Here is a 22,110-nt window from a genome sequence, read left to right as displayed (position 1 = left end):
AAATACATCCACAAATCGAAACTTCTATTCTTAAACTTACTTTTGTATTAACTTTGCACAAAATCTTTCTCCCTAGCCATTGGTCTCCATAGGATACGCATTTGTTGTGTTGGCCTAGTAACCATCTCTTCAGAAAGGCTTGGGTCAACCTTTTATCCAAATGGAGGCTAGGAAGTTTCCGGTCCCTGTGGTGAAAGGAGTGTGCTTTCTTCTGGTTACTTTCTGTCCTCCATTTCCTCATCACTTCCTTTTCCTTTTTCTTTCTGGGCTGTATATGTGTGCAAGGGTGTGTGTGTGTGTGTGTGTGTGTGTGTGTGTGTGTGTGTGTGTGTGCGCACGCTCTGCACTGAGGAGAATGCATTGGGGAGAAGGGCAGCTTCCCGTACTTAGTAAACATTTAAACATTTATTTCTGAGAAGAGTCTACTAGCAGAACGAGCCGCATGGTCGTTCCTGCTTAATCTGATGCTCTTATACAATTAAAGGATTTGCTGGGCGCTCAGCTGTAATCTTAGCACTGCTGAATTGTGTACGGACACTGCAGGAAACGGCTCTGTTCCACCGAGCAGGACCACAATGGAGCCCCGTGTGTGCCGGTACATGGACAATTAAGTTTTAACAACAAAATTAGCCGAACAACTGGATGCTCTGGAAGCTGAGCTCCCTTCACTTGGTCTTTTCTTCTCCCTCCCAAGGAGTTATCCCGTGGACTGCCGGAAAGCTCAGCAGTCAGTATTGTCTCTGTGTTCCAGGGGCTGCACAGACAGCAACTTCTTCCAGATTAATTGTTCAGGATGTATTACACCTAGTGAAAAAAATGACTGGTAAAATACCGTTGAGTAAATCTCAAAATTACTGTTAAAGGGCTACCGAGTAATTCTCCATTCTCTTGAAGAATTAATTGCCTCTTAATGTTTGCTTTCAATTACAAGGGCTCGGGTTTTATAGGACTTTGTCTAAAATGTATCATTTCTGCAAATTGCCTTTGGTACTTGTAGGTTTTTTTTTTTTTTTTTTTTAAAAAAAAAACATTTCTTAGCAGTATTTATGTTTCCTTTTGTTTGTGTTTCATGAGGTAGAGTGAAGTTTTGTTTTGTTTTAATGGAAAGGAAAGTAACTTCCGAGATTGGAAAAGCAATTTCAGAGCCTGAGATAAACCAACCGAACTTCTTAAACCAGATAAAACACATTTCATTTGAAATATACTTATATCTTGTCATGGAAATATACAAAGGGTGACAAACTGAATTCCAGTGACTCCTGTCTTAAAAGTCTGATGTATAAAATATAGTAAATTGAAAGGAAAACTTAAAATATATATCCATGAAAATACATGTTGTCCACAGCTGATTTTAAAGGAACCAGTGTTAACTCTAGAGACTTGTGTGGCAGATTGTATGTATTTTAACATATTTCTTGTAAATGACACTCAGTTTTTAAATACCTGGGATCTAAATTAATTTTCATAGAGAATAAAATCTGTACAAAACTATATATAGATATATGTACACACACACACACACACACACATATATATATGTATATATATATATATATATATAGAGAGAGAGAGAGAGAGAGAGAGAGAGAGAGAGAGAGAATATAAAAAGTAAAAAGCCAACCCAGCAGCCAAAAAAGAAACTGTCATAAGTGTTTTTACTGAGTTCATATGTTGCCTACGTGGAGGCTGCCCAGGACCAGAATCTATAAATTGTCTTCAGCCTAGCTGACACCAGTGGAAGAAACAAGCTGGTACAGCCTTGAAGGGACCACCGTGGCCTATAATGTAAATGGCATGGCAGCTAAAAAACTAAAGGAAATTTTGCTGAATGTGGGCGCAGGGTCTTTCCTCAGCTATTGTTACCTGTGACAAAAGGGACTCTGGCTAATCCGGATGTACAGGACACTTTCTGTACTTTAAGTCTGTCTTCCCACAAATAAAAGCAGAGTCAGACTGATGGACCGACACAGTTCTTTGGATAAAATACAGTTTTTAAAAAGTACACAAAGTCGCTGAGATGTGTTCTACCCCCAGTCACACAAGTGTGAGACTTGATAGTGAGTAGAAATTCTCAGCTTATGTTTGGAATGTGATGTTTTTGAAGTTTTGGACTGGCACATGAAAAGCTCTGTAAAAAAGAAAATCAAGAGTTTCTGAAAGAAACAATGAACATCAGCTTCAGTGAGGCCAGTTCCCTTCACCACTCTGATCGCTGCAGGCACTGGAGGGGGAGCAAGATTCATTTTTACACTGGGGAAATAGAAACTGACTTCCTCTTTGGAGTTTTCCCAGAAAACTACTTTATAAAGACAAATTTAAATCTTTCCATTTTCCATCCTTGAAGGTGGCAAATACGATTGTGGTTTTATCCGTTTTTATTGTAAATGAAACAGAGTTCAGAGCGGCCGCTGCACGTCATTTGTTGGATGGCTGCCACAGACTAATGCAGACGTCCCACTGGGAGACCAGAGAAGCGCTACACTGTGATTCACCAGATTGTGTTAAATAGTCCAGCTGTTGCGATTTGAAAGATAGTTACCTCAGAAGTGAAATAGAAATGAACTTGGCATTTATGCCTCAAACCGTTTTTATACTGTTTGGCAATCAGCTTTTCAGAGGTAGCGTTTTATAAAATAACTCTCACCGCTTAAAGGTTTCATTCTCTGTAATGTTCAAAATGTCCCACCTTTATATTATCAGTAAAATTAAGCTTGGGCGATATTCAGAATTTGCATGAAATAAGCATTTCCCCCTTCATTTCCTGAGCTTTGATTGTATTCAATTGAGCTCAGAACTGTGTCGATTAGGGGCTCTTTGGGGCATTAGTTAATTTGAATTGCAGCCGAAATGTTAGCTAGAATGTTGTTGAATATAATTGAGATGTGGAAAGTTGATTTTGAAAGGAATTTCATTGAATGCAAACAATGATGGGTTTTTTTTTTGGGTGGGGGGCGGGACGACACAGAATGCTTTGCTTCTGTCTCCTGTGACACAGTCTGAGTAATAAAAGAATCCCTTTACCAAGTTCAGCTTTGGTGAAACTGCAACACTTCTGATTCTTCTTACACCAATATGGTTTGGAGTCAGGTCTCTCTTTTACCAGCAAGGGAGGTGCACTTACCGGAGACCCCTTGTTCTGGGTCTCCTGCAGTTGGGGAAAAGTAGCTGTCAGTTGCAATAGAGTTGCAGATTAAGATCTTGAATTCTAGTTTTTAATTGGCTTACTTTGGGAGGGAGTGCTTTGAAACAACTGTTGAGCACATGATCCAGAATGATCCATGAAGAAGATCTATTATAATGGATCATGGATTCTGCAGTTTGGACCCTGAGACTACTGATGCAGGTTCTATGTTGGTAGGTGATGGATCGTTTCACTTGCCCTCCTGGAGTCTACACCTGACAGGGAGGGACCAACCGATTCACATAGCCTTCCTCTCTCTCTGTGACTCAGCAATTCTGCTTTATAGATTATGCTGTATCCGGAGAAAGGCTGCCATGGCTCTTTTATGAGTATGAACTTTAACTGCTTACTTTCAGTCACTGTCCTTAGATGCTGCATTGAAGGAGGAGGTGGACAGAGACACCATGGACCAGGCCCCAGTGGTACTACTGCTTGAGCTTTTGTTGGGTTCAAACCTCTAGACTCACATGGCTTCCTTGAACAGCAGCCTAGGGCAGAACTGTCCCTGAAGGACATGGAGTTGGGAATGTATTAGTTGCCTTTTCTGTTACTATGATAAAAAAAAAAAAAAAAAACACTGTGACAAAGGCATCTTAAGGGAGAAAGGGTTAATTTGGGCTGAGAATGTCATGGTGCATTAGTCCATTGTGGCAGGGAAGATCTGGTCAAGGGAGCTGTGCACACTGTATCCATATCAGAGGACAATGAATGTAACAAGTTAGCTCTTTCCACTGTTCAAGCCTAGGGAATGGTGCCTCCCACATCCAAGGTGGGTTTTCCCACAATAATTAACTTAGTCTAAATAATTGCTCTGCAGGCATACTCTGAGGCTTGTCTCCTGTCAAGTTTACCATCAATGACATTATGGAGATAGAGATGGAATGTAGCCCAGGAAGAAGGCTTCTAGTTCTAAAGGGGGCTTTGTGAAGCTCCCTAGGGAACCAGGAAAGGACCTAGTGATATCAAACCAGGAAGCTTGAGCATTGAGCATTGTCCTCTGAAAGACAAAGAGTTGATCTCAAAGTTGCAGATGGAAACAATGAATATAAACTAGTAAAAATGTCCACAGAGTACTCTGTGGCAGCAATGTTACACTTGGAAAATAGCTCTAATCTAAAGAGGAAGCAACTCAGACTCCTGCACTGGCTCTGCCACTCAGGGGCAGCATGCTCTTAGGCCAGGCTGTTCCCCTCTGCACATAGAACTGTCCCCATCTACAAAAGGGTAGTTTGGATAGATGGCCACTCTTATCCCTTTCTGTCTTGCCCTGGGGTTCCAAGGGAGTACCTGCCTGGTCTCTACTGTGCCTAGTTCAGTGGAGGCAACTGAGATTCTCAAGTCAGCCTTTCCAGCAAGTTCTCAGGTTAGTCTGCAGATGAGTGGCTTGCTTGAGAACAGACAGACAGTCCAAGGTTTTTAAGTTTTCAGATGGATCAGCCTGTGTGTTGCTGCCACAGGATGCTGAGAGCAGTTCCTGGAAGGCTCTAATTCCCTGCTGACGAAGACAGCTTTTGCTAGATGTTAACCACACTTCGCCTGCAGATACACAGGGCCACGAAAATGCCCACAGTAGTCCATGGGAGCAACAGAGGTTGGTATGGACTGATGGCAGTCGCTCACTCCAAACAATAGAGTGAGATTCACCGCTTTGCATGTTTCCGACATGTTGGTTGGCGACAGCAGCAGGGCTCACAAGCAAGCTAGTGAAGCTAACTGGAGCTGACCTGCAGACTTTTCCATGTGGCTTTCACCAAAGCCTGAGCTAAACTGCAGCTTCACCTCCTGGGACTCCCCATATGCTTGTTTCCAGGTTCTCGTTGGCCATGAGAGAAATGTACCAGGCAGATGTGAGATAATATTTTAGTAGCATTTTCTTTGAACCCTGAGGAGGTTCGTGTGTAACTTATCTGGGATAGCGTATGAAGGGCATGGAGCAGTGGCTAGCCTGTGGATCAGTTCTGCAGTTCCTCTCAGCTTTTCTTCCGGCTTGCCTGCTTCCCAGCTCAGATGCATGTGCAGGTTCCCTGTGGTAGGGCCTGGCTTATCCTGTGGGGCGGGTGCATCAGCCTGATGGGCCTTTGTCACAGAAAAATGCATCTCTAGTTTGTCCTCAGCCAGCTTGCTTTTCAGCTGCCAGAACCCCTAGCTTCATGCATAGAGATGGCCGACTCACACAGTATCCTCCGTTGCTCAGAGTCTAATTCCTGTTTACAGCTCTTTTAGGTGGCTCTGCTTTTCTGATAAGCTGTAAGATGTTGCCTGGACCAGAGAAAGTGGAAACAGGTACCACAAAGGAAATGACACCCCAACACACCTCTATGACACAGTAGCGGGTGTTTTGAGAAATGTTTCATTGGCTAAGGTAGATGGACAGCGACATCATGGGTTCTGTCATGTTCATTCCTAAGGATCTCCTTCCTTCAGCCGCTCCCTTGTGTCTTTAATATGACCTGCCAGACAGAGATGTCTTTGTAGGCATTTAAATAGAGCTTGTAGTTATGACTGAGGTTTTCTGGTTCAGGCTTTTGTGCCTTGTGAGCAGGTCATACAGGACACCTTCCATAATAGATGGCTTGTTCTGTTTCCACGTATAGATGAGACCTCAAACTCTATTTTTTTTTGTTTTGTTTTTTTTTTTTGTTTTTTTTTTTTTTTTTTTGTTTTTTTTTTTTTTTGTTTTTTTGTTTCGTTTTGTTTTTCGAGACAGGGTTTCTCTGTTGTAGCCTTGGCCATCCAGTCTGCCCTCGAACTCAGAAATCCGCCTGCCTCTGCCTCCCAAGTGCTGGGATTAAAGGCATGCACCACCACCGCCCGGCTCTCGAACTCTATTCTTACTCTGGGTCTCCTCTATTCTGCTATGTATTTGTTTATTTGTTTACTTTGTACATGATCTCCGTGGGTGCTAGGGGTGGAGTCTTAGACAAAACTCAACAGTCCCTGCTCCATTCATATGTTATCTGAGAGACAGACAAACATCTAATTAACTGTGCTGGGTTCAGAAAAGGAGAAACACTGCATGTAAGAGGAACGGTCAGATGATCTGACCTGCTCAAGAAAGCCAGACCATTGGAAATCAGTACCTGGCAAAGGCTGGGGAAGGTAGGTCAGTGAGCAGGCGCTAAGCAGTAGCTCCCCATCATATATCAGGTGGGCCTGCCATGTCCTGGTTCACGGTTAATAGTTGGTTCTCTGGAGTGAATGTCTCATCCTGGAATTGGCCATTGGCTGGGAAGACTAGAATAGTCTTGAGAGCCTTGGCCCCGACCACCGTAGCTGCTGCATTCACTCTAGGGTAAGCCCAGCAGCTGAAACCTTCCCAGGGTGAGTGCTGACCATTACTTCTGAGAGGACTCAGTGCCCACAGCCTGACACATGGCAAGAGAGTATGTTTGAAGAATATCTCTGTTCCCACAAGGAAACTGTTGCCTGCCTGGCATGAAAAACAATAGCTTCTTGCATCAGAAAGGAGGCAACTTCTGAGGGAAAAAAAAACCACTGACAAAATTCTAAAAGAAACTTCTCGAGAACCACATTCTCCTGGTTAGGGAAGTTTCTAGACACTTGGTGTCGGATCCCATTCCCCAAGTGCTCTCCTCAACCCTTTTCTCTGCCTACCTCCTAAGGTCAGGTCTCCCTCCTGGGTGGTAATGGCTGTGGTGGGCACAGCTGGTTGCCACTCTCATCTGTCCATCACTGAGCCAGGATGATCCCCAGTCCTCTCCACGAAGCCTCTTCACAGCTAAGCTGCAAACAGCTGTATTGAGGGCAAGAGGGAGTGGGGGCCTGGGCTGGCTCCTTGTAGCTGACAGAGGCTGGTGGGACAAAGGCAGCGTGGGCAGTGTTTGGGATTGCAGAGTGGAGCCAGGGGCTGTGCACTTCCTAGAGCAGCAAGCAATTAAGCAGGTAGGTACAGTTGGTGTTTACTTCCGTAGTTAATCGCTTTGACTCTGTCTGCTTTCTCTTTTCTGGCCTTCTGCTCCTATTACGTAATCGGATATCTGCTGCTGCTCTCTTTCTTTCTTTCTTTCTTTCTTTCTTTTTTTTTTTAATGGCTGACATCCCAAAGACTATGCATTTTGCGTGTCGGTTAGACTTAGAACCGTTTCTGTTGTTATTTTTCCGAATCCGGGAACCTGAAAGTCAAAATGTTTTCTTTCTTCTGCTTAGTTGTTTTTCTATTTAATTTATCTCCTCACAGGCCTCCCAGTAAAGGTGAATACGGGAGAAAATGTGTGGGCAGTGAAAACCAAGCTGAGCCAGTTGTAGTTTTAGATCCTGTTCCCACACATGAACCCCAAACCAAAGACCAGGCTGCTGAAAAAGACCCAACTCAATGCAAGGAGGAGGGGGGAGAAACGCAACCAGAACACAAAGAAGACAGCGGTGGAAAAACGGGAGAGACAGACAGTTCCAACTGCTGATCTGAAACCAGAGGCTGGTGTGTTTGCGGGGCCTTCTCAATGAGCACGTGGTTCATCTGTATGTACTGTCAGGAACTGTTGGACATTCCTTTGTTCTGGCCACACACTTCTTTGCTGGTATCACTTTGTAAGTAGCAATTATGAACCTTAAGTAAGCTGTTTAGCAAAATGTATCTTCTGAATAGTTTTAAATCTTTACAGGGGTGAGGGTTCTTTCTGGTTTCTATATGAAGTATAACTTCCCTGAGACAGTGGTGGAACTCAGATGCTGGTGTCTTTACAGGGAACGTGTGTACCACTCACCAAATTATTCATGGGGAAATTCAAGGTGGTTGCTGGTAACTGGATAAACAGACACCACCAAATTTAGCAGTTATCTTAAAGGCACCCTTTAATTCAAGCCCTAGCACCTGGGAGGCGAAGGCAAGAGGATCACTTGAGCCTGAGCTTCAGTTTTGGTCACATAGCAAGGCTCTATATAAAGAAAAGAAGGCCTGGAGGAGTCTCTGTTTGGGGTCTGGTCTTCTGATGGGAAACTGCAGCAGTCTGGACGTCAGTGGGTCCCTGTAGCGTCTCCATTTTGTAGGGTTACATGAAACCATCCATCTCTGAGCTCAGGAGGTGGCATCTCATGGTCTCTTATGTCTGAGTTGAGCACAGCTGACTAATGTGTGGGAAAACGTGACCCTGTGTTCAAGGCTTACAGAGTCCTTCAGGGGTGATGTCCTGGCGGCCTCAACAGAGAATTGGCTTAGGCGTATGCTCAAACCTTGAATTTAACAGGGATGCCTCGGTAAGCTACGTGTTCTGTTCCATGAGTTAACTGTGTTTTCCCACACATTCACGTGGCACAAGTACCATATTTTACGCCAGCTCTCGTGCACAGTGAAGATAAGTGACAAGCACACATTGTTTTTCTTCCTTCACTGTGGATCTATACTACATGGGTCTTTTCTTGTTTTGTTTTGTTTTTAGAAGAAATTAAGTGGTAGTTTCTAAGAATACAATGTTTCAGACTACCATGGTGAATAAATAGAAATGTAATCAGGGATTTAAAAAAAAAACTTATGCAGGTTTTCAAAGCTGATTGTTTCAAAATTGGTGTTTATTTAAAATAAGTGGTAATGTATTTGAGTGCACTTTTTATGATAATGATTCAGTAATGGTAATTTTACTATTAAGGAAATTGAAAGGCTTAGTTTTGTTAGCATGACTCGGCATGTAGCTGTCAGGTGCTCTGTACCTGAGGGCAAAGAAAATGATAGTAACAATTGCAGTAGTTGTATCCTATTGTATTTTTGCACGTGTGCTACTAGTGTGGGCCTGGGGAGGTGGGAAGGCAGGTGAGGACACTTCCTCGGCTTGGGGACAATTCTCTTTCTGTAGGTTCACTGGGCTTGACTATTTCCCCTGTCTGTCAGTGCTGGTTTTATATCCCCGAGGGTTTACTCATGGGGAATTAAAACGTGATTTTTTTTCAATTGTGTGCTTCCCTGACTGGATAAGACTGCTGGACGATATGCTAACTTCTGGCGGGTTAATTCGTTTAGATGGGTTCTGTTATGCTGTGATTTGAACTCTCCTCAACCCAACACATTAAAAGAGACACACAACATTTTCTTATTAAGGGTGGGCTGTGGCTATTGACATGTCGAAGTTCTCCAGCCTAGAGGTACACCTTGTTTCTTTGTTTTCTTGTTTCCTGTGATGTGCGTGGGATTCTGTTAAGCCTTTTGCCCCTCAGCTACCTCCCCAGCCGCACACTGAGCCAGCCTTGCCTCTTCCAGAGGAGGTGCAGTGTGAGAGACATCACTGAGCAGCTCTTCCATGCTTCTTTAGTCTGTCACCAGGTTGCTGCTGTGTCACATACACTTCCAGGACAGGGAAAACAGGCGCACCTCCGTTCCATGTTACGTCATCACATGTAAGGACGTAGTAATGTGGTTTCAAAGCAGCCTTACTGCCAGGAGAAGTTAACCATTGGGTGAGATGTACTGGCTGGACTGGGTATCTATCTGTACCTGGTATTTTGAAAGCATCTTTGCCTTTCATACATTGGGAAATGCACTTTCCTTCCCTGTGATCACAAAGGATTTGATGAAGACTTTTGCTCATCTTTTTCCTACAGTTTTTCTATTTTTTTCACCTCAGCTTTAAGGTTTTGCCCTTCGCGGGGGTGACTTGTTAACCCCAAGGTAAGCTCTTAGCTGTGTGAGCAGAAGGCCTCTCCTATGTACCTGACTCATGTACCATTGTAAAGTTGAGAGGGGCTACATGTTTTCTTTTCTCTAGCAGGACATTAATTCTGTTTTGAAAGTATGGATTAGGTCTCTCTGCTCTAGCTCTCTTGACTAGTTCTGACACTTTTATAGCCACAGTGAGCAGAAGCATTCAGACCCTTTGGACTATTTACTAAAAGAGAGTCTCTCCACTCTTCATTAACACGCTCACAGCCTTCATGTCTGAGGAGTCTTATACATAGTTAGCAGTTTTCCAGCTCTGGGACGTCTGCTGACAGGAGTCGCCAGCGCTGCCAGCACCCAACAGACTGGGTTGCTCTGAGTTAAGTGGTGGCGTTGCGGCTTGGCCAGGTAGCTCCTTCCTTACTTCATGAACAGTAAAAGGGTTGCTGTACGTGGGAAGGTAAGCGTGATTTCCAGACCAGTGTGGGCTGTTGGGCAAGTTATAGCCTGCATTACAGTCCTAAACTCAACTGGGAGAGCTTCTGCAAAGAACTGCCATGCATGGATAGCTTCCACTAGTGAGCAACTCCAGTGCTTGTGGAGGGTGGGTAACCCACTTGTCATCAGTACTCGAGCCCTGGGATAGCTTCCCGTCCATCTCATGTTCTCCTGTCCCACAGTCATTTCTCATCTCTTCATAAGTAATATGTATTTTTTGAGCAAGGGAAGGTACAGAGAGGGAAGGGAAGGAGGGAGGGAGGGAGGGAGGGAGGGAGGGAGGGAGGGAATGCATGAATATAATAAATAAATAAATGATAAGGAAAGCCCTTTGAGAAAAGTCCCTACCCATTGGTGAGCACAGTCCTCAGGTGAGCTACCAAGACCAGAATGCATTCTGGGCTGGCAGTAGGGTGCTAGCCTGGTCGGTTATTTGGCTGTGGCTTCATTGGTTAGAGTTATATCTGTCCCAAGGCATACGTGTAGCACTTGTGTGAGAAACACTGCTAAGGCCAGGTGAACATCTTGTCTTATCTGTCCTGCCTTTAAAATGAATTTTCCTTTCCATTTCCTCTGCCATCGCATGACAGTGGCCATCGCAGATTGTGACACACTTTCCCAAGCTTGTAGTGACACTGACCAGCCAGTTCCCCATGCTATGCTCCAAGTCTGCTACTGAGACAATCTCAAATCACAGCTGGGGGGGGGGGGGGGAGGCTGGCTCTCCTGTGCGGGAGTGATGTTCTCTCCCTTTGCCATTCTCTTCAAACAGACTGAGCCCCAACTGAAAAAATTCTTCTGCAGGCTAGGCCAGTGCAAGTTACCCAGTCTTTAGTTACAGATAGCCCTTGTTACAGCTCACATAACAAACATCAGGATAATGTAAAGGACTTACTTCACTGTTCTCTGTTTGAATGTTTACTGTAACTCCCTGCTAAAAGCCCAGTACTGGCTCACAGAGGAGAAGCATCTGGCAACATGGATTTGTCCTCAGGGCTAACCACTTGCAGCTTGTTTCTTGGTGCTGTGGTATAAGTAAGAGGGCACTAAATGGTGATAGGAACATTCATTTACAAGTGTTTTTTTATTAAGCTAATACCATTCTCATTCCAAAAGGGATCTAAGAAAAAAATAATATAAGGATGACAAACACGCCAGAGGGATGGGGAAAGGCAGTCAAGTGTTGGAAGTTGAGATGGAATTATTGATAAGGACATAGGTAATCAAGTGTCTGAAGCTAAGATGGAAGTATCACTGCAGACAGGCAGTTCTCGATGCTTGATGCATCTGGGTGGCTAGGCAAAGCATCTGTGGTTAGCACAGAGCTCCAAGAGAAACAAAATCAGTGGATGCCTGTGTGGTACTGGGAGACTCCGGGCAACAGTCTTTTGGTTCTAGAGGTGCTCTGATTTGTGAGGGGGTAAGGCGCATGACTGAGCGTGGACCTGGCATTGAAATACACTAGTCTCTAATGAAGTTAGGTCGTGACCTTCAGAAGGAGAGGGTACAGTTAGTGTCCTCATGGCAATATGGCTGTGAACTAAAGCTCACCAACTGCAGGCAAAACCACCAGATATATATTTTACCCAACAGTGAAACCGAATAAATACAAACCATGCACAGGTTGGTAATTATACTCGTTTGCATATGTAGGTGGAGTTACACTCGTTTGCATATGTAGGTGGAGTTACACTCGTTTGCATATATGGGCGGAGTTAAGAACAGAACCACCATGGAGGTACTTCACAGGAGCTAGCCCACACTTGTAGAGTAACTGTGCCCTTGGGAGTCCAGCCCCATGGGGCTCATGCTTTAGCTGATTCCTCTACAACCTCTGTGGGGAAGATGGAGTCCAGGGGCCCAAGAGTTTCCTCAGCCATTGTGGCAGTAGCATCCTCTTGAAAGAAAGAAAAATTGTGTTCTTCACTGAAACCTATTTTAAAAAATAAATAAATAAAGTTTACCATACTGACTCGGTGGTGCTGATTCGGATGTTACATGTCACAGGATCTGAAGATCATCAGACCCATGCAGAAAGGACTCAGAGCTCTCAGAACAGGCTGACACTTGCCCTGTTCTGTCTCTTGTGACATCTGGAGGCATCTGCTGCACACTAGCAAAGGCCAGCCCTGCACATGAATACGAACTACCCACACTAAGGGAAACCACAGCAGTTGGGGACCATCCCAGGAAGAACCAAGTAAAATAAGGACCATATTTAAGTGGCTGACATTTTGCCAAGATTGCCTCCTCAGAAGTGGGAGTGGAGCTATTTGTTTTGCTAATTTGGGGCATTCTTGGAGTTTATCTAACAGCTTTAGAGAAATTCTCACTAATCACTTAATCCATTCCAGGATGCCAGCGGGGCTAGCACCTAGAAAGGGGGTGGGTCTCTAGTCTCTCAGGTTCTTTTTGATGTTTCAAAGCAGCTGATTTTCTTAGGAACTGGAAGATAGGGGGGGTCTTTGAAGGCCTCACAAGTCAGCAGGACAAAGGATGAGATGATATTTGGAGCAATATAAGGCTGCCTATGGGTGTGCTGGGGATGGACGAGCCATCGGATCACACAGTGAACAACATGGCCTAACTTTGGATTGCCTTTATACAACCCAGGAACCATCTTCTAACTACACCTTTATCCCCCCTGAATCTTAGGGTGTGCTTGAAGATCCCCGTTTTGTTTTGTTTTGTTTTGTTTTGTTTTGTTTTGTTTTAAGATAGGGTTTCTCTATGTCGTCCTATGACACTTTCTTAAATCATAATTTTATCGGTCTCTTTGTCTCTTTGTTTGTTATGGCCACCTTTGGGCCAATGGGTAGTATTAAAAATTAAACATGAATATTTAGTAAGCTTTTCTCCAATGGGGACACAAGAAACTCCCCATGCAGATATACAAAGTCTGGGTCTCATAAACCATCAGTTCCTTTCTTGAGGGACCTTAGCTGTCTGTGAGACCATGTTAGAATCAACATGCCGCCTACTTATTTGAAGTAAAACAAGTTGTTTCCAGAAGGAACACATCTGCCTTTAACTTTCAAGAGCTGTACAGAGAAACCTTAAGTATAATTTGGGCCATAACAAAAGGCAGGCTTGGAGATTCCAATCAATTAATTCTATTGAACACCACCAAGCAGCCTATTCAGCCAGGAGAAGGGTGGCGAGAGTCTTAGCCATTCAGGTAAATAGATAATCCATTAAGCCAACAATGGTCATTGTGGCAGTGCTATCCTGCTCTTGTCAGCGTTGATTTATAGTCTTTGGATTGTCCCGCCCTCCTGCCGAGGGACTTCTATTCCCTCCCTTCCAATCTTTGTTCCCTTATTCACAGCTACGGGAAACAGCAGAAAAGCAGCACATACCCCAGGCTCCACTCTGGACGAGCTCTTCCTCTATAGCAAGAAGGCGGTTGTATTTGGTCATCCGTTCACCCCGAGAAAGACCCCCCAACTTGATAAACCGGGCACCAAGTCCAACTGCCTGGGGGGGGGGGAGGGAGAGGGTGTGACAACTTATTTTAAACAGCAGAGTTTTGGTTTTAAGCAGTTCTTTAGAACTGCTTCGGGATTCTGTGAGAGGCTTTTCTCTTCTGGAAGCAAAGTGGTTTGCTGGCAGGCTGAGGACTGACAGGGAACAGATGGAATGCCTGACAGTCAGTCAGCCCATCAGGCACTTTACCAGTCCTGAGAGTGCGCCGATTTCATCGGGGCACGGCCTGGCCTTTTGCACCCCGCTTTAGGAGGAAGATTATAAGTGTGCACCCCCAGCCATTTTATTGCACCCATCATTTTCCCTGGACTTCAATTTTGCCTCTTTTAAAAAGTTCAAAGATTAGTGCTTTGCAAAAGGGAGCTGTCTGGGAGGAAGCATGTCTATTTCATAAAAGGTTACTCGACTTTCTCCACCAAAGACTGCATTTCCCTGAAATACCAATTCATCATAAAAAGCGGTGTTTTGGCAATTCTGCAATTGACCATCGTTCTGCACTTACCAAATCGACAAGGCTGTCATCAGAGGACTCTGAGTCCGTGCTTCCAAAGACAGCAAGGTGCTTCTTACCTGCAAGAGTAGCTCCTGTCAGTCATGTGTGGTTTACAAGCAATTCATGTTTGTAGAGGGCTCTGATCACAACTAGAAATCTCCTAGAGTTAAGTGTTTCTGGGGATGGATTGACTATCTGACCACTTGGGCATTCCCACCAAAAATGTTCATTTTTATTACCCCAGATCTACTTAGTTCTTTTTCAGTACCTGTACGCTATTTAAAAGGAGGGGGTGGGATGGTAGGCAAGAGAAATGCTCAGTGGGTAAAAGCACTTTCTGCACAGGCATGAGGACCTGAGTTTGAATCCCTGGGGCCCCTGTAAAAGCTGTGTGCAATGCCACTAACATTTGTAAACCCAGTATTTTCAAAAGGAGGAGACAGGAGAAACCCAGTAAGCTCTCAGAATAGCCAGCCTGGTCTATACAGTGCAGCTGAGGTGACAAACAAGGTGGCTGGAGAGGACCAATGCCTGAGGCTGTCCTCTGACCCACACTCACAAGTGAACAGCCATACAAAAGCACAAAGACATTTGTCACTGTATTTAAGATCCATCAGATGTAAGATCCAGGTTACCACTACTGAAAGAGTGGGGGAGGGTGCTCAAAGCAGAGCACTTTATAAGGTCATAGCTGTGACACTCAATCCATTGTATTTCACGGGTATGTGGTGTGGAGTCCACGCCTGGCATAGCAACTTTCTCAGTGTATCCTGGGGAAATTTACTCAAAGGAATGTTTTTCTGGATATCTCAGAGTTGCTGGCCTTTATACATTTGAGGGTTTCGAACTCCCTTGAAACTTGCCAAAGTCTATAAAGGGCAGAGTTCCATAGTGAAAATGTTTGTGTTTTCCAGGCAGGAACCTGCTGGGTAGCCAGTCTGAGAGAGCAGGCCACACTAACCCTGCAACAGGCACCTCCTAGCCTGTTTTGCTTGGGTAAACAGGCCACCTTCTGGTGCTTGCCCTATCCCCTGGTTGCCAGGCTGTCTCTGAGCCCTGCTCCAGGTCTGAGACTGGCCTTCTATCTAGCTCACAACCCTGATGGGGTGGTCTGTCTGTATCAGCACTATGCATAAGTGTACATACAGGGCAGCTATGACCTCTCTGTGCGCAGGTGGACAGGGCAGCTATGACCTCTCTGTGCGCAGGTGGACAGGGCAGCTATGACCTCTCTGTGTGCAGGTGGACAGGGCAGCTATGACCTCTCTGTGCACAGGTGGACAGGGCAGCTATGACCTCTCTGTGCGCAGGTGGACAGGGCAGCTATGACCTCTCTGTGCGCAGGTGGACAGGGCAGCTATGACCTCTCTGTGCGCAGGTGGACAGGGCAGCTATGACCTCTCTGTGCGCAGGTGGACAGGGCAGCTATGACCTCTCTGTGCGCAGGTGGACAGGGCAGCTATGACCTCTCTGTGCGCAGGTGGACAGGGCTGCTATGACCTCTCTGTGCACAGGTGGACAGGGCAGCCATCACCGCACTGGATCTACACTGCATTCAGAATATGGAATATGGACCCTCAAGCACACAGTTCTTCACAGGCATCACTATAGAGGTTGCTGTGAGGAAAATTCAAAGCAGCAGCATCAGGGGCCGCAGGTCACAGATGATGTGGACACCAATCAGTGTACGATTCATTTCAAATCAAAACTTGAAGGACTAATGATTGGCAAGGCAAAGTGCATGTCTAGCCTTGGAAACATGGAACTGAAGATGAGCAAGTGCAGGCAAGGGGGATCACCGAGGGGAAGGCTAGCCTGGGATCACCGAGGGGAAGGCTAGCCTCTCTGCAAGCCTCAGTTTCTCATTAGGAAATGGAGAAAGCAATATGTCCAGCTTCTGTTGAGAGCGTTTTCCCTAAGGCTGGGATGGCTGCCACTGCTACTACACAGAGCTACTCCTTCCAGAGTCCCTGTGAGGGACCTGCATCCAGATGATTCCTTGATGCTGATCGCTATCCTCCTTCCTGCTCCAGGTCTCTGTCCTGACAGAAGAACTGCTTCCCCTGAATGGAACCTTCTTGCCATTTCCCTAACTATTGAGATATACCAATTCCCTTCTGAGACTGGTCTAGTTCCCACCTCCAGACGCCCCCTGAGCCAGCATAAAGTAAAATGGCCTTGGGTAGGGTGGTGTCTTAATATATTAGGGACAGTCAGGTTTCAATCAAGCTAATTACCAAGTACGTGCTTAATTGGGCTGTGTCTATGTAGAAGAATGGAAGCTCACCTTTCCACATAGAATCCCCGACGTTTGTGGAGGAAATGAATCTATAATTAAATGAATTGTGTGTCTTCACATGGTGTGTGTGTATGTTTGGTGTGTGTGTTCACATGGGGTGTGTGTATGTATGGGTGAGCATATACACATGTATATTTGGGAGAATATATCGTGTGTGTGTGTGTGTGTTTGGAGGACAGAGGATACACTCAGGTCTTGATCCTCAGGAAGACTCCTATTTATGTATTTATTTAGATAGGGTGTCTTATTATCTTAGAATTTCACTGAGCAGGCTGGACCAGCCAGCAACTCCAGGGATCCTCCTATCTCTAGCTCCCATCACACCATCAGCACCATCACTGGGATTATAAGCCTATACTTTTTACATGGGTTCTGGGAATTGAACTCAGGTCCTCATGCTCATGAGCATGCACACTGGTCATGATGTGGAGGGACATTCACAGGGCCTTACCCAGGTGTGGCAAGCTTGAGATACACACACACACACACACACACACACACAAACACACACACACACACACACACATATTCCTTCTGCTCCCTGGTGGAGCTTGGTGTCTCACCTTTATGATGCTAAGCCATTTCCCTGAGTCGAAGGACTACACTGTCTCTGGTGACCTGGCGAGGGTACCAGCTGTTTCCCAGACCAGGATTCAAAGCTTTAGGCCTCTCCTTTGGCAGTAAAGGCTGGGCACCCCTTCTGAGTATCTCTGATATTCCTCTGTACCCCAAACTACCAGTCTAAAGCCAAGAGATGGGTGTGCTCAGATGGCTTTCCCTGTTAGGGGCCGAAAGCCCTACCTGCTGTGAGCTGACCCTGGTGGCCATCTGTGAAGGGTCTGGCCTCGTGGGCTGAGGCTGCCATGGAACATCATGGTGCCAGCCCCTAAGCTGCACTCAGTCCCCCACAGTCGCTGAACTTTCTTTGCTTTCAAGATTTAATCCTCAATTTTCATTAGCTTGGACATACTGTGTGGGTTTGGCTCCTTGCGTAACCAAGCCATTACAGGTCTCGAAGATCAATATTTTACTCACCGTTGAGAAGATGGGTTATTTCCACCAAGTCAGACATTGTGGTTTGGTTTGTGTGTTTTATGATCAGCCCATGGAATTTCAGGGTGCTTATATTTCTGTATTCTAGGAGTTTAGAGACGCTTCTGGAAGCGGCGCCTGCAATTATGTAGCACCTGGAAGCCAGAGCGGCATAGAGGCTGTCCCACTGCTCAGAGTCCTGGGCAAACATTCACGAGTTGATTATTAGAATGCTTCCAACACCATCAACAAAACAACAGGAATAGCAGCACATAATCAAGTCTCATACTTCTTCTGAAATATAAAATATTTTCCTTGACATCTGTGCCCTAAGGATCCCTGTGTCACTGTCAGACAAATTAGAAGCTTTGTGGAGAAAAGCTTCAAGTAATTTGATTTGAGCCTAAAGTTCTTGTGGAAAGAAATCAAAGCAAAATCCAAAAGCATCAGTGCTGCAAGTATTACTCCCGCTCTGACTGTAGAGTCATTTAAGCCCCAGGTATCACCGTTCAGTTTTGTCCACGGTGTGGTTAAACACCAGCTGGCTAGAAGATTCTTTGGTTATTTCTATGAAACAAATGAACACCTGAATCAAAAGGCTTAGAAGAGCCTTAAACATCTTTACCATGTTAGTGATGGTGAGACCACTATACGGCATGAAATGTATAATCAGGTGTGTGTATGTGTGTGCATGTGCATATGTGCATATATCTGTGTGAGGGTCCTCGTGTGCATGCACGTGTGTATATGCTTATGCGTATACCTGTATGCACATAGAGTTATCCTGGCCACTGGACCAGATTTCAAGCCATCCCATATTTGCTGACTGTGCAGGTGGGAAGTATTATATTAACAGCGTGGTCATTACAAGGCCCAGTGAGGCCCTGAGTCCTGCTGTATTTTCTGAGAGAGAGAGAGAGAGAGAGAGAGAGAGAGAGAGAGAGAGAGAGAGAGAGAGAGAGAGAGAGAGAGATTCTAAAGACAGAAGGAGCTGGAAAGGTCCTAAATTCCATATTAGCTCCATCTGGCTTTCCTATTATGTAGGATGTGATTGGTTGTCTCAGATGCATGTTCAATACACAGATGGCTCTCAAATGCATAAAATCAAGAACTACACTTTTGGATGAGGCCTTCCATGGCCTGTAGATGACCCTTGTTAGATGCATTCATCTGTATACACTGTAAAGCCTCAGGATCTCAAACCTTCTAAAAATATAGCTGTTACTTTTATGCATACATAGCAAATGGCCTTAGGCTGAGAAATATCTGGCTTCATAAAAGTCCTATTTCCACGAGCACATGAAAATGATATATGATTAACCTATCGAAGCACCGGCTGGCACAGCAGGGATGGCTTCCATCAGTCGGGCTGCTGGTAAATACACAGGTACTCCTGAAGGGCTTGCGAATGGCTTGTTTCATTTCACAGACGGGCAAGCTCCTAGGTAATTGTGTTCCTGCTATTCATTTGCTTAGTAAGTGCCTTTTCATAAATGCCAAAACAAAGTAGCCCAGCCCCAGCCCCAATTACAACACATTCCCTATAACAGAGGCCCAGAAGAATGGGGTTTTCAGTCTGCTTTGTTATAAAATGTGGAAGGTGAGAACGCTTACTTTATCCCGTGTAAAATATATGTTCTGAGACAGAGAAGGTGGGCCCTGCTTACCTCCTTCCTGAAAGGATCAATTAAGGCAATTATGAAAGGATACTTGTTGATCAGGTCCACGTAGAGCTCCACCATCTCGGCTGCGCTTTTCTGTGTGCCCACCATTACTTCATACTTCCCTTTACTCTGCGGTGTAAGGAAGGCAGTGGAGGATAAGGGGCAGGCTCTTCAGGAGCTGCCATCCACACTCTATCTCATACCGAGTTATAAACTAGTTCTGTCAGAGCATGTTCCACTGCAGGACTTACGCAGTTTGTAACCTGGGGAAGTCAAGTCACCGTTGTCCTTGAAGCCCCAGGGAGCTCTTCGCACAGATTGTGGATGAAGCCTTCTGTACAACAAACCATCGGGCACAGAGGGCGAGGAGCAAGGCTTTCTATTTAGGTTCATGACATGGTTGTGCAGGCCCCCAGCTGCACAGGTAGGTGGACAATCGCCCACATGTACAAATTGTCACAAAGCGGCAATGCATCTCTCATTGCCCTTTCTGTAAACATTGCAAACTGTGTAACTGGGCAAAGCTTTTGCATACTAATATCCAAGATGAGAATCCAGTGGTCCTGGGAAGGTGTTGCAGGGGAGCCACACACTGCCCTGGAAGGGAAGGTTCTGGTGCAAGCCTATTTATTTGATTTCTGCAGACTCTTGGCATTAAGTATGAAAGTAAATGGGGTTGAAGTTTAGCCCTTTAAGATGGCAGCACGTGCTCAAGTTTGTGATGAGGGGTGGCACCAGGGATGCTTAAGCCAGGAGGGAGGTGGGCTAGGAAGTGGGGGCGGGGTGGGAGGGAGCTTTGCTAATGTACCCCTGCTGTTTAGATAATAGATGGACTCCACTGGAACTAAACAGGTTCCTAAGAAGTCTACAGTTAAATGGATTTCTACCTTTTTCACATTAAAAAGCAGTAAGAAGTTTTAGCTTCTATAATGAAAACCTTAAAAATCCTATCTTGTCAGTGAAGGAAAGCTAATGACTTGGAACTAACGTTATTCTAAGAATGATCTGATATCAACCCAATACATTCTACTGACTAGTTAACACCGGCAGTCAGTATATTCATAGTCCTTGGTATACATTGCTGATGAAAACAGGCAATTATTTTTCATAATGGTATGCTCAGGAACCAATCATTACATGAAGAATAGGAAATTACTTTAAACATCCCTCTGTGCGCTTAGTTTCTTTAGAAGTAAAATAACTTCTAGAAATCAGCCAAAACTTAGGGCTCGTCTATACTGCTCACATTTTTTCTTTGTAGTGAAAGTTAGAATCACGGTGAAGTGAGATCCTATGTGCCGTGTCTCCTGAACCTGACACTAATTACCAAGTTGGCACTGGTGTGCCTCAATATGTCGGGCATTTTATAAAATCAAGACTCAGCAAGGGTAGATCTGGGAATGGGAAGCATATGTAAAACAGGAAACTGACTGGATTTCCTAACAGAGATTCCCAGGTATAGAGATGGAATGGCTGCTGTTGCCTGGGGGTGGGGAGGGGGTGGGGACAGGGGTGGGGGGGTAGCAGGAACGGTTTGCATTTCCTTTTTGTTTGTTTATTTATTTATGTGAGCACACTGCAGCTGTCTTCAGACACACTACAACAGTGCATCAGATCCCATTACAGATGGTTGTGAGCTACCATGTGGTTGCTGGGAACTGAACTCAGGACCTCTGGAAGAGCAGTCAGTGCTCTTAACCACTGAGCCATCTCTCCAGCCCCTGCATTTCCTTTTAAAATGTTTCCCTCTATAGTTGAAATGATTAACAGGTGATGGTCCAGGCTGGAGACAATAATGAATTTAATTGAAATAAATCCACATTCCTCATAAACTTAGTAACTCAGGAGTACAGCTCAGTGGTGTAACACTTGCCTATCATGTGTTAATCCCTAGGGTCTGGGTCTCAATTCATGATAAATCATGTAATTAAATAGGTTCCTAAGAAGTCCATAATGAAGGGATTTAAACCTTTTTCACTTTTTTTAAAAAAATTATTTATTATTTTATGTCTATGAGTACACTGTCACTGTCTTCAGACACCAGAAGAGGGAATCAGATCCCACTACGGATGGTTGTCAGCCACCATGTGGTTGCTGGGAATTGAACTCAAGACCTCTAGAAGAGCAGTCAGTGCTCTTAACTTCTGAGCCATCTCTCAGGCCCCAACTTTTTTCACTTTCAAAACCATTTTATGTGTCCATTTTAATTGCACAATTTATATATATATATAATCATGATCTTTTAATATTACTTTAAAATAATTAATAGTGTGTTGCTTAATTTGGCCTTCTCGACTCCATTTTTGTTTATGCACGTATGATGGCAACCATTCAGAAAATATTCAGGTAAATTCTAATTTAAAACCCTGTCCTGTAAACCAGGTGGCTGTTCCAGAGGGAAGACTTACATAATCCATCAACTCATGCCCAGCGCAGTTGATGGCAAGATGGACGTTCACTCCCAGTTCCAACCCCAGGTTTGAACAGATTCCCTGAATAAGCAGCAGTGGCTGTTCTACAGTGTCGTAGTTGATGGTTAAACAGCCAAGATGAGACACCTTGCCAGTGATTGGAGGCTGCAAAATCAGAAGAAAATGGGGCAAGTCACCACGCGTGTTAGGGTTCCTGGAAAGCTCTGTGATAGGACCTGGATCTCCAAAGATCTACTTTGTCCATTTTGGATGATTCCTAAACCCATCCCACACCCACCCCTCGTCTGGGCATTCAGTTCCCCAACATCATCCGGCTTTTCTTCCGTGTACCTATATACTCTACCTGACTGGCTCTGTCCTTGAACACTGGGCTAACCTGAGCCACAACCACCAGGATATCCCTGGAAACGTCTGTAGTTCT

General features: G+C 44.9%; 2 protein-coding genes across 7 annotated transcripts in view; one reads left to right on the top strand and one right to left on the bottom strand.

Annotated features, from left to right (window-relative positions):
• The window catches only part of Shtn1 (shootin 1), a 99,715-nt gene extending 90,632 nt beyond the window's left edge, over window positions 1–9,083 (top strand). For all 3 annotated transcript variants that reach the window (XM_034485539.2, XM_034485531.2, XM_076925934.1), the window contains one exon: window positions 7,380–9,083. In XM_034485539.2, coding sequence (XP_034341430.1) covers window positions 7,380–7,391 — 12 coding nt within the window. In that variant the 3' untranslated portion in view covers window positions 7,392–9,083. The remainder of the gene's footprint in view (window positions 1–7,379) is intronic.
• Window positions 9,084–11,348: 2,265 nt separating this feature from the next.
• Eno4 (enolase 4) overlaps window positions 11,349–22,110 on the bottom strand; it is a 28,608-nt gene continuing 17,846 nt past the window's right edge. For all 4 annotated transcript variants that reach the window (XM_076925916.1, XM_034503488.2, XM_076925922.1 and 1 more), the window contains 6 exons: window positions 21,666–21,833; window positions 19,261–19,386; window positions 17,597–17,792; window positions 14,272–14,339; window positions 13,643–13,760; window positions 11,349–12,216 (listed from right to left, as the gene is read on the bottom strand). In XM_076925916.1, coding sequence (XP_076782031.1) covers window positions 12,089–12,216; window positions 13,643–13,760; window positions 14,272–14,339; window positions 17,597–17,792; window positions 19,261–19,386; window positions 21,666–21,833 — 804 coding nt within the window. In that variant the 3' untranslated portion in view covers window positions 11,349–12,088. The remainder of the gene's footprint in view (window positions 12,217–13,642; window positions 13,761–14,271; window positions 14,340–17,596; window positions 17,793–19,260; window positions 19,387–21,665; window positions 21,834–22,110) is intronic.

This window comes from Arvicanthis niloticus, chromosome 1, assembly GCF_011762505.2.
Source record: "Arvicanthis niloticus isolate mArvNil1 chromosome 1, mArvNil1.pat.X, whole genome shotgun sequence".
NCBI lineage: Eukaryota > Metazoa > Chordata > Mammalia > Rodentia > Muridae > Arvicanthis > Arvicanthis niloticus.
This window is presented reverse-complemented; position numbering and strand designations above follow the sequence as displayed.